The sequence below is a fragment of the Corvus kubaryi genome, unplaced genomic scaffold (assembly GCF_017639235.1).
Source record: "Corvus kubaryi isolate FWS band 111438036 unplaced genomic scaffold, C.kubaryi_AGA036_p1.0 37357, whole genome shotgun sequence".
Classification (NCBI taxonomy): domain Eukaryota; kingdom Metazoa; phylum Chordata; class Aves; order Passeriformes; family Corvidae; genus Corvus; species Corvus kubaryi.
In genome coordinates, this window is record NW_024581117.1 from 15,991,534 (window position 1) to 16,004,119 (window position 12,586).

A 12,586-nucleotide genomic window follows, 5' to 3' on the forward strand; every position below is an offset into this window, starting at 1 on the left:
CACCATTGACCGGGAAAGGGCTTGTGCTGCTCTAATAGGAACTGCAGTAGGCCAGGGCTGTTTAACACTGTAATTCTGGAGAGCATTTCCTACTTGTGCCACAGAAATTAGAGCATGCTTCACCTTCCCTGCAGGAAAACAAAGCAAATGAACTAGACATGCACCTGGTCACTACAAAAATTCCTTTAATACCAAGGTTCTCTGACTCTGTCCTGCAGCACTCTCAGCTATCCTCAGCCTACTTGGCGTGTTTGTATCTGACAAGCACGGTTTAGTCTTTGCAAATGAAAAGGTGCTGGTAGCAGGAGACAACAGGTAAGGCCAGTGGCACTGCTTTAAGAGAGGCCCTGCTTGTAGCCTGACCTTCCCATTCCACAAGGAATCGACATCCTGGCAGCTGTCAGGATCGCTTCATAGATTTTACTTCCTAAAACTAATTTTGACTTCTTTATCCTGATTTATCTCTGTAGCTACAAGCAGATTGTGCTGGGCTCATGCTGCAAATCACCACAGGCTTGAGGTTTTTAAATCGTAGTTATTTGGTCACACTGCCCTTTCCTACTTTAGACTTTTCACAACTGAACGCTTCTCTGCCGTAGTTATAGAGGCTAAGTCATCAGCTTGTAAAACTACTGGAGATTTGTTCTGGGGAAAGGCGCCCTGGCAACAGCCGTGGGCAGAGCCCTCATGGCGGACCCGTCATGGCGGCCACCCCCTCACAGCGCGCAACGCGCGCGGGGCGCGCCGGGGCTTGCAGTCCTCTCGTTGTCCCCTAGGGCACGCCGGGAGTTGTGGTTCCGCGCCGACGGCCGCAGGCGATTGGCTGTTGGATGGCGCGGCCCCGCCTCCGCACTGCCGGATCCGCCGTCCATTGGCTGCCGCGCGCCTCGGCCGCTCGGAGCGTGACGCGCGGCGGGCGCGCGGCTGCTGCGGAGCGCGGCGTGGCGGAGCGGCGGCGGCGAGCGGAGATGCCCGAGGCCACCCGGTGCAGCACCAGCAGCGGGGCCGAGTCGGGCTCCGACTGCTCGATGGACACCGAGGCGGTCCCGGAGACCGGCCGCCGGCGGCACAAGGTACCAGGGAAGGGCTCCGGGTACGGCCTGGCCGCGCCCGCACGCTGGGGCTGGTGCCCGGCGGGTCTGGCCTCGGATCGCGGCCACCCCGCACCGCCAGTGGCGCGGGCCGGGCGAGGTGTGCGCGGCGTGGCCGCGGGGCGGCCCGGACCGGGCGGCCACGTGCGCGGGCGAGCCGGGCCGCGGCCTCGCCGCGTGTCGGGGCGGCCCCACCAGACGTGCTGGGCTTGCCGGAGCCCGCCGGGAGCTCGGAAGGCGCTTTCCCCGGCACCCGGAGCGGGGGAGAGCCCCGAAAACGAAGGCCCGGTTGTCTCGTGGTCGGTAACGTGTCTCCTGAGCGGTGGCGGCCGGCAGGGATCTGCTGCCTTGTGCCAGCCACCGCCCCCGTCAGTAACTAGAACGTGCACTTCAAGCTTTAACTGTTCTGCACCCTCTTCTCTGTTCCGTGTCGCTTGGATCCACGAGCGTGTATTTTCATTTGCTCTGTGCCTTGCCAGAAGGAAAAAAAGGAGAAGAAATCTAAACACCGGGACAAGTTTCAGAGGGGAAGGACTCAGACAGATGAAAGCGAGGAATCGGATGAGGAGCGTTACACACCGAAACCCAAGAAATCAAAGAGTGTCAGTAAACAGAACGGTCATACGAAAGAGGAAAGCCTGGAGAAATCGAGATTGTCTTCCTTTAGCAGCAAATCCTCCCGCAGAAGCCGACAGAGTAGTTCTAGTGAAACGTCAAGTGAGAGCGAAAGTGAGAGCGAGCAGGATCAGGTAAAGCTAAGGACTGGTTTTAGTTATAGTGGTGTGTTATAATTTTTAACTCCTGCATTGTAACAAGGCCAAATTTAGAATGGGTTGTAGTCCCTTTCCCCCCTTCCTTATCAGTCGAAAGTGCTGTAAATTTTCAAGATTTAAAGTTCTTGAATTATTCAGTCTGCCAAGAATTTGGAAGAATTTTGAATTATGAAAGTCCTGAAGTGCTGGATCAGTGCATCATGGTTTCCTTGCTTCAGCAGTCTGGTGCTGTGGTAGCTGTTGCTGGACAGAAAAGTTGCACTGAGATGGAGCTTTAATATGATTCAGCATCATGAGGTGTATGTGATTTTTGGGGTTGTCCTGTTCAGAGGCAGGAGTTGGATTTGGTGATCCTTGTGGATCCCTTCCAACTCATGATATTCTACTATTCTAATGAAGAGTTTTCAGTTTTGGTTTGAGTGTTTTGGATTTACTATGCTGTTAGATACGAAACACTCTTAACCTACAGATGACTTCTGCTAACTTTGTCCAAGTTTCAAATATGATGGTAAAACAAAGAAGGCTCTTTAACTGCAGCTGTGACACTGTCACTGAAGAGTATGACACCAGTGGCTATGCTGAATTTACTTAAATTACTTCGAATTTACTGACAGTCATGTGATATTCACATGGAATCTTATCTGAGTTATTGTTTACCTAACAGGAGTTGACTGGAGAACAGAAAGAGGGTGCTTTCTCCAATTTTTCTATTTCCAAAGAAACTATCCAGCTTCTTCAAGGTAAGTTTCTTGGCAAGGTGTTGTTGTAGAATGTCAGTGATCTCTGTCATGTTTTTATGCTCAACACCCTCGATCAATAAGCTTTCGAGATGTGCTCTGCTTGTGCCTGTACAAGCACGGATGCTGTGCAGAAGACATTGATTGCCTGCTCTAAATACACCTTTGAGCGCAGACTTTCCTGTTTGCAGTGTTGTCCAGTTTAGCCTTTGCAGTAAAATTCTAAATGACACAAGCCAAGGGGGAAAAAAAAAGATGTGTGAGAATTTTTCAATTAAAGGGTTTTTTGGTGTGAATAAAGGAAAACCAGTTATATTTAGTATCTGTGATGTTAGTTTGCACATGATTTAGTATGAATAAAAAGAAGAGTAGAAGGGATTTTGAGATATGTTGGCACAGTACTGAAAGTCTTCCATAAAGGCTATTAACTTTCTCTGTCCTAGCTAGCACTGTCTCTGGGGGTGTGAAGTGAGAGAATAAAATGGATAGTCCTGGGGCACTCTTTGCAGATGACTCATCTGATCAAATAAATCAGTGGAGGTGATGATACAGTCTTACTTTAGAGTTGATGGAAATTCTTGGAATAATTTCCACTGAAGAGTATGAAAGAACACTTGTAAAATGATCATATTAAGGAAATCTCTTGAAATTGTCACAGCTCGAGGAGTGACATACCTGTTCCCCGTGCAAGTGAAGACCTTCAACCCAGTGTATTCTGGCAAAGATGTCATTGCTCAAGCACGAACTGGAACAGGGAAAACATTCTCTTTTGCTATTCCCTTAATTGAAAAGCTTCAGGGAGAGTCACAGGAAAGAAGAAGAGGCCGTCCACCAAAGGTAACTGTGCCTGGCTAAAATGGTGATTTTGCTTTGTCTTACATCTAAATGATTCAGGGTTTTCAGCTGCTAGAAAAATTCTTCAGGTCTGTGCAGGGGTAGGCTGACCCACATTAAAGTTGATTTGAAAGCTGTGTTTGCTGGGCTTTGCCTGCGTCCTGTGCTGCCTCCCAGCCTCTGATGAAGAGTGAAGAGCACAACAGATCTATGCACTTGTCAGTTCCTTTTTCTGCCACAGGGACACCAAAACTACAGGTGTTCAATGTGTTCCTATTTAATTTTGCTCAGTCACGTTCCCTGTTCAGGGCCAGTGGCTACTGGATGCTTGTTTTTCCTCCAAATTGCTAACAGATGAGTTACTAATTGTAACTTGACAGCTTGATAAAAGCTGTCTACTTAAACATGTTTCTTTCTAAAACATGTAAACAGTGGGAGGTTTTAAAAATAGACTTAGTTTTCACTAGGAGCACCACCAAATGTTGAAGCTTCTGCTCCAGAGAATGCAGATTCATTATAAGCTGTGTTCGTTCTGCTAAGGAATACCATGTGTGGTTTTTCACTGAATTCTTTACGATTGCTCCAAAAAAACTAGATAGGCCAAAGCTCAGCATGTCCTCATTAATAATTTTTGTCAGTTTGTTTAATCTTGCCAGCCATCTCATAGATTACCTGAAGTGCATTCCAAAACTAGTAGTAGCAGTTTTATATGCATCTGCCCATCACATTGCTTGGCTGACTGAGAACGCTGTCTCTAGATTTGGTACAGTCTTTTGGAGAAGGAAAAGCTTTCTTCAAGGGAGTTGTAAGCCTTATAAAAGATTCCAGGCCTCACTCTACCATAATACACTACTGTTTGCTTTTTGGTAATGGGTTTTAATGTTGAAAGAGGTAAATAGGATAAGAGGATAAGGATTTTAAGGTTCCTTTTGTGAAGCGACTGATGCCAGGTTGGAGAGCAGTGCTTCAATCACATTTTAAATGGAATTGGTTAACCTGCCTGCAGGGAAGCTGTGTGTTGGAAGAGAGGATGGTTCCTTGGTTGCCTCTGCAGGGATATAGATTAGCACAGCAGCACTGCAGACTGAACATATGTTTCCCTGAGCCACAGGGAAGCCGAGAGACAGCTGATAGCTCTTCCTTACACCTTCTCATAGGACTGTGAAGCGTTACTGAGCAGGTGCAAAAACCTTTTGTTACCCACATCCTTCAGTCTTGTATTCATTCAAACAGCATATGCACATGCAGAAGAAAACTTGTAGCTGATCTATTCAGGAGCTAAAATTAAATAAAATTTAAGTATCTCCTATCCTGTTTAAAAAGAAGTTAGCCTGTCCTAAGTGAGTATATGCTGAAGGAGTTTAATGATGTTACAAGAGACTTAAGCAGTGTGTTTCTCCAGCCTTTGCTTAGATAATTATTTAAAACAGCTGTGTTTTTTTTAATTTTACAAAGGGTCAGATCTAAATTAATTATCAGAAGTTTAGTGGCTTCTCAGAAGCCATGCTGAGAAGATACCTGTTTTGTCTTTTCTATGCAGGTTCTAGTTCTTTGTCCAACAAGAGAGCTGGCAAATCAGGTTGCGAAAGATTTCAAGGACATCACAAGGAAGCTGACAGTAGCTTGTTTTTATGGAGGAACTCCCTATAATGGACAAAGTAGGTGACTCTTCGGACTAATAATTGAAATATTGATTGACTCCCATATTTAAGAAATGCAGTTGGGTCTTTCCAAACACACACTTACAGCTCAAGAGCTGGATACTATTCATGGGAAATTCAGCAGCTCAAAATGTATCTTCTTATGGAGATAAATGGCTGTGGCTGTCAGTTGTATTCCTGGTGTTGCTTATCTGTTCATGTACCTTAAATTAAAGTGAAACAGAGTATACTGTTTGTATCACCTGTATTTGGGTTTAGGTTTTTGTAAACCCATTTTCTTTAAAAAAGTTTAATCTTAAAGCTGTGGGTGGGTATGTGTTTTTTCATGTGATAAGAGATACATAGAGGATCTGTAAAGTGGAGAAGAAATTGTTGTGACAGCGTAATTTACTGTCTGGGTAGTTGTAAACAAGGAATGAGAATGAGCTCTTTCATTATGATACATCTTGAGGCATTAGGGATGATTGTTTTTCCACTGCAGAACCTCAGGAAGGAGTTGATTTCTGCAATTTGAATAGTTAAATAGGTAAATTTTAAAAAATTTCCAGTTAAAGTAGATAATTTGGGAAGAGCTAACTATTTCTAAAGAATATTAAAAGAAGCTTACCCTTGCTACTTTAAATCATGGGGACAGGGAAGGGAAGTACACTTTTTTTTTTCTTCATGAAGAGAGGTAGATATTCTACCTTACTTTTTTTGTTCCAGATTTTTTCTTCCTGTTCATCATTTGTTCTCACTTTTGTAAGGAGTGTACTTATGAATGGTTTAAGAAGCTGTTTCATTACTACCATGTGTTATTGCTCCCTAGTTCACTGCTAACTTTACTCTTCCCTGTTCACCAGCTGATCTCATGAGAAGTGGCATTGACATTTTGGTTGGGACACCTGGTCGAATCAAAGACCACCTCCAGAATGGCAAGCTGGACCTTACCAAGGTGAAACACGTTGTACTTGATGAAGTTGACCAGATGCTGGACATGGGATTTGCTGAGCAAGTGGAAGACATTTTACGAGTTGCATACAAGAAGGGTAATCCCAATATTTAAACAAATAGTAGGAAATATTAGGGATAATTTAGTTAGCTAAAATTCAGGTATAAAGGGACTTTGTTTAGAAATGACTGAATATTCTATATTGTGATCTTGAGACTCATTCACAGAACCTTTGCAAACTGGAAATTCAGTACCTAGGGGTCTGTAAATAACTGTCTTTGACACCTATCTTCAAGTTGTGCTTGGGCTTCTTCAAATTAAAACGAATTAGCTTTTTACTTCTATCAGTGCTTGAAAACAGATTGGATTTTTTGGCCTTAGTAATTTTTTCATAATCTTGAAATTATTTAGACTTTCTAGAACATTTTTTACTCCAGGTGTCAGTAATGCATAAATTTAAAAACTTCAATTGCCTTCTTTATGTTATGTACTGATGTTTAACCTCATTTTTAATCACCCATGTAATGAACTTATGTACATCTGTTAGGTGAAATGTATGAAGTTTGTGAAGCATTGTTCTGGTTTTTTTTAAGATTCTGAAGACAATCCCCAGACACTGTTGTTTTCTGCAACTTGCCCACACTGGGTGTATGATGTGGCTAAGAAATACATGAAGTCCAGATATGAACAGATTGACCTTATTGGGAAAAGAACTCAGAAGGCTGCTACAACAGTAGAAGTGAGTAATCTCATGCGAAATGTTTTCAGGCTTTTTCCCTTTTCTTTTATGTTATGAGAGCTCATCTCTTCCTAAGGTGCATTACCACAGTGATGTTGGAAGTTGTTTTGAGAATTTTTTTCTAAGCATAAGGCACATTACAGCTAGTGAAGCTGTTTCTGGGTTTAGGATCTCTCTTCTCACATCACAGGTAGAGAGAGGCTTTTCTTGTCCATTTTGTGGGTTTTCAGAGAAAAGTAGTATCTAAATTTATCCAAGTTGGAAGCAAAAGGCACACATGAACATCAGCCTGCTGCTTTTAAATCGTCATGGACATCACAGTCAACTTCTGCTATTCTGTATACAAGATACTTTTTTTCAAACTTCCTGTAGTATCTCACCTCAGTAGGCCTTCGCTTGCTGTGCAGTAAATACCATAGCAAGGAATATAATACATGTATGCTAGACACCTGACTTTCTCTTACTGTAATTATTTTGCTGAACATAAGACTAATTGTGGTGAGCATAAGAGCTTTATGGATTTTTTATGTTCCAGGATCGTGAGTTAGCACATTTTCCCCATCAGGGAGCTGTCTTTACTATTTCTGTATTTAACAGTTCCAAAAGTATTTTAAAAGAATCTTAACTTTACACAAGCTAATCACTGGAATTCTTTTCCGCAGCATTTGGCAATAGAGTGTCACTGGTCTCAGAGAGCTGCAGTTATTGGAGATGTCATTCAGGTCTACAGTGGCAGCCACGGGAGGACCATTGTCTTCTGCGAGACCAAAAAGGAGGCAAATGAGCTGGCTCTGAATGCTTCAATCAAACAGGTATTTTATCATGTGTATTAAGTAACAAAACCTGTCAGAGATGTATCAACCCTATGTTGATACCAGACCTATGATGTGTAAGTTTTAAGGAGAGTTTCAAAATGCATAGGGCAGGCTTTTGTGTGTGGTCAGATAGGATTTTACTCTCTCTCATGCACATGAAACAAAAGTTGTAGATTTCTATTTTGAAACAGCCATAGATGGTGTGGATGGCAAATTAGGGCAAAGTTTTCATATGTCACAGTAATTAGATGTAGAGCTAAGACACACATTGCAGTTCTGTTTTCCTACTACTGTTAAAGGCCTTTTAGGTATATTAATAAGAATTACTGAGTACATATTGTAAGACACTTAAAATATAAATTTGAGTAATTCAGTTCATCTTCTGTATCTTGCCATACGGTACCTATCAAATACCAAGATGTTATACCCAAAGCTGACCATAAAATGGAGCACTGTATGGGATTTTGGTACAGTTCTAAAATAATACTGTTTTTCAGGATTGCCAGTCATTGCATGGTGACATTCCTCAGAAGCAAAGAGAGATCACACTGAAGGGTTTTAGAAATGGTTCATTTAAAGTTCTGGTTGCAACCAATGTGGCTGCCCGTGGTTTAGATATCCCAGAAGTTGACCTGGTTGTACAAAGCTCACCACCAAAGGTAGGAGACTGTTATGTTGGATGTCTTGTAATAATCTGTAGTCTTGTTCTCAAGTAGTGTACGCTATCAGGTGATGATATTGACCACAGAGAGTTCATCAGCATTGTGTTTAAGGGGAAGGAACGTCCAGATATGTAGAAGTAGTTTCTTAGGGGATTTTTTGAAAGTGTGTCAGCCCCTAGTATGTTTAAAGATGATTTCCTTAAAATGTCTTCTTATGAGGCTGTTCCAAGCCTCTCCCTTTGAAGCTAGGTGTGTGCAAGACTGGAAGCAGTGAGAAGAATAGTTCTCTTAAGTGGGGGTGAATGTGAGCTATGGACCAGAACAGTGAGAACAGTGGCTGAAATTAAGAGCGTTTAAAAGAAGCAATGTAATGTTTCAGTGAATACGCTATTAATACCACAGTAACCACACTCAAGTGGATGTGCAGGAGGGTGAGTGGGACTGTTGTAGAGAAATACGCACTCCAAATGTGTGGTGATGCATAAAGTTGATCTATGCTTATGGCTCTGGCTTTCAAACCATGATTTTTAGAGGATTATGGAAAAGCATATTTGCTTGATATTAGTGAAATAATGTTTTCTAATTTAATTCTCTTATGCAGTTACTGTGCACTGTTCAGGCTTAACGGTAATGGCTTCTACAAGTTACGTGGATGCAATGAATTGATCAAATTACAATGAATTAGGTAACTCATAAGGCTCTCTTTTTCTGAAGGATGTGGAGTCTTATATTCATCGTTCTGGACGCACAGGTCGAGCTGGGCGGACTGGGATCTGTATCTGTTTTTATCAGCGAAAGGAAGAATATCAGTTAAGACACGTGGAACAAAAAGCGGTAAAGTACCGTTTTCTTCTAATTGCAAGACTCTTAATTTGTTCAAGTACAGAATGTTGTTTATAAAGCACCTAGAGGAGGTTCGGGTGTCTTGAGGAGGGTGGTTGGTTACTGTCGGTTACTGTGGAGCAGCGAGAGCACTGAAGATTCTCATGCCCACACCTCTTCAGCAAATGCCAGTAAGGTTGTCCTTGTGGAAATGAGAAAAAAACTCGCAGTATTTCAGTGTAGTGTTCACCCTGGTTATCATCTGACCAGTGATGTGCATATGTGCAGCTTTACTGAGAACTGTTACTTGAATTTTTGCACTTTGTGCAGTGTTCCATATGGTAGTTTCCTTGACAATTAAGTATGTGATTGGGATGAGATGGTTTATTCCTGGCACATGAAACAGTTACATTTAGACTGAGACTCTGTAATTTGTACTTAGATTCAAATCTATCAGACTAAAAGTAGTAATTTAGAATTTGTAGGACTCTGTTTTCCCCAGGAATCTGCCAAAATGGTTTCTGTTTTCAGTTTGGGGTCACTGAACCGTTTAAACTGATCTGGTACATAAAAGCCTTTTAAGTGTTACCCATTTTCCTGTAAGGTTAACCTTGCAATTTTCTCTAGAAAAAATTGGAAATTAAAAGGTGAAAATAAGAAGAAAAATTACAGACTTTAATGCTTGTTCTGTTGGAATTCAATACTGCCTCTTTAGAACTGAATTATTTATGGTCTGCAATTTTTATTTGTCTTTTGCCTTTTAAATTTCAGGGCATTACATTCAAGCGTGTTGGTGTTCCTACTGCAACAGATATAATAAAGGCTTCCAGCAAAGATGCCATGAGGTGTGTTCGGGGACTCAAGCCCTGCTGTATCTTCCTCCCTTCCTCATTCAGAAGGACTGTTTGAATTATTCTTTGCTGTCTCTTTGAACTTTCTGAACACTGTTGAAATCTTGGATTACTGTGGTTTTTTCCTATTCCAGAGCCTAGTAAATACTGGTGTATAAATTGTTAAATTTTTTTGCTTTAATTGCTTAGGTGCCTGGATTCTGTTCCTCAGACTGCTATTGAGTATTTCAGAGAATCTGCTCAGTTGCTAATAAAAGAAAAGGGACCAGTTAATGCTCTGGCTGCAGCTCTGGCCCATATTTCGGGCGCTACTTCCATCGAACAGCGCTCACTGCTGAACTCAGATGTGGTAAGGAAGGGTGTATGGCTTAATGCTTGTCTTGAAACTGGAAAAAGAGCCACACCTCTGTGTTGTCTAAACAGAGAATTATTTGTCTCCTGACCATTTTGTTTGAGAACTATACTTAAGCCACTAGGAAGTACTGATTTTGTTAAAAGCAACAATAGAGTGGCTGTAAAGATACTCGATGCCCTGTAACAGTACCGACTCAAAGATTTAGTTAATAAACTGTAAATTGGCAGGTTTCTCCTGTCCAATATATGTGCTGAAGCTTATTCCTCTGACTGAGTGGAACGTGCCCCATTTCTTTTTAGGGATTTGTTACAATGATACTACGCTGCTCTGAAGAAATAAACAATATGAGCTATGCCTGGCGAAGACTGCGAGAAGTTTTGGGTGATGATGTTGATCGGAAGGTGAACAGAATGTGTTTCCTCAAGGGAAAAATGGTAAGTTTTTGTTTTGTGTCTTTGCTACTGGGCTCTTCTGATTGCAGCCTTTTCTTAGCAATTGTCAGGGGAGCTATTTGGTCTTTTTCTCTATTCCAGGCACTGTTGATGATGGGCCTCAATCTGTTATTTTAGTGCTTAGGGCTCTGCTGACATGCTCAGGAGGTAGGATAATGCATGGCTATGGGGATAGCAGAACAGGTAAAAGGTAGGAAGCATGTTAATTGTGCCTTAATGTCAAAACAGAAAAGCATTTTTTAGGACAGTCAGTCCTGATAGTACCTGTCTGTCAGGTGTAGATTTGTGGGCTCTGTTTTTAGTTGCAATCATTTAAAACGCTTGACTTGTATGCATTAAAATTATTCTTTCTTTTCAGGGTGTGTGCTTTGATGTTCCTGCGGCAGACCAAAAAGAAATAGAGGTATGTTCATTGCAAATACTGGGTACAGCATACTGGAGATGAAACTGGCCGGACTGGGTTAGACTGAAAAGATGATGTAGCCTTTATCCTGCCTTTCCTAGTGGCAAAAGGGATGGCTTGGAAGGAAGTGAAGAGCAGAATAAGCACAGTGTTTCTTTTCTAAGCCATTCCCCTGTGACCAAAAGTCTATAACTTGAAACTTTTGCACTGAGAAAAGTGGTGCTGGATTCATCTTTGTAGGCAGCAAGCTTTATTCCTCTTTTCTCTATTCTGTTTTCACCCAGAATTCTCTCCACAGAAAAGTGAATTCAGGCTTTTGCTTGGTAGCATTAGTATTACTGTGCCAAAATTATTGATCCCTCCAGTTAGAAGCTTGAATCCCATATATCAGCTCACGATTTTACCTTTCAGTTGAGCAAATTTAATAATTATTACATACCCTATATTTGTATTCCTAGAATTTAACTTGCTATGTCTGACTTCATTCTGGTAGGCAAGATGGGAAGATTCAAAACACTGGCGTTTGTGTGTGGCGACTGAATTACCAGAGTTGGTAGAATCCATACGAGGAGGAGGCGGAGGTGGTGGAGGAAATGGCCGAAGCTTCTCAAGCTCCAGGAATGGTCGGCGTGGTGGCTCTGGTAGAAACAGATTCAGGAGCAGGGGCCAGAAACGAAGCTTCAGCAGAGCGTTTGAACATTAACTTCAACAATCCAGAAGTGAGAAAAAAATGGGACTGAAGTGTTTTATATTACATTACACTAGGCTGTTTCTGTGTGTTTGTACCATTGGGGAAAATACTTCATTAAGGTTTTTTTTTTGGTCAGTACTACTTTGCTCATAAACAAGGTTCTGTTCATTTTAAAAAAAAGTGCAAAGGAAGAAAAACCCCAAAAAATCCACAGGGAAAAATGAATTGTTTATTTTGTTTCTCATATTGCTCTTTGAATCTTTCCATAATATGTCTGTTGCGTTCAAGTGTAGCCTGGTTCACTGTATAATATATAGAGATCTGAATTGCTGCTCAAACCTGTACATTTTCTGATAAAATTAAATATTATTTTACAACTTCATATTTTGTTGTCACATATTTGAAGCAGTATTTTGGTGGCGATGTTGGGAGGTGCTGGATTGGGGAGCGTGGCAGCAGGAGCCAGTGAAGGAAAAATAAATCCTATTGGTTTTTTTATTTTGTGGAATTGGAATTAAACTCTTCTTTCCCTAAAACTTACTGGTTTTTAGTTTCTGTCCCAAATTGTGACTCCTTATACAACAGGCGTAGGAAAGACAGTTTCCAAAGCTTGAGGGGAAGCTCCTGAAGAGGAACCCTGATGAGGGACAACTGTGAAGGAGATTCATAACCCCATTAGGGTGTTGCAAAAGGTGGAATATGGCAAGATTATTATAGGTAAGGATGTTCTTCACTGTAACATCTTTGTATATTTTCAAGCCTAATCAAT

At 41.8% G+C, this 12,586-nt stretch overlaps 1 protein-coding gene across 1 annotated transcript; it reads left to right on the forward strand.

The window, feature by feature from the left end:
- The first annotated feature begins 814 nt into the window (after positions 1-814).
- LOC121667143 (nucleolar RNA helicase 2-like) lies at positions 815-12,199 on the forward strand. Its single transcript, XM_042033456.1, has 15 exons — positions 815-1,073; positions 1,571-1,840; positions 2,529-2,604; positions 3,260-3,438; positions 4,976-5,093; positions 5,939-6,124; positions 6,621-6,766; positions 7,429-7,578; positions 8,079-8,240; positions 8,958-9,077; positions 9,837-9,910; positions 10,106-10,265; positions 10,571-10,705; positions 11,082-11,126; positions 11,620-12,199. The coding sequence occupies exons 1-15, from the start codon at positions 831-833 to the stop codon at positions 11,827-11,829; spliced, it is 2,274 nt and encodes a 757-aa protein (XP_041889390.1). The 5' UTR covers positions 815-830; the 3' UTR covers positions 11,830-12,199.
- Positions 12,200-12,586: the final 387 nt, after the last annotated feature.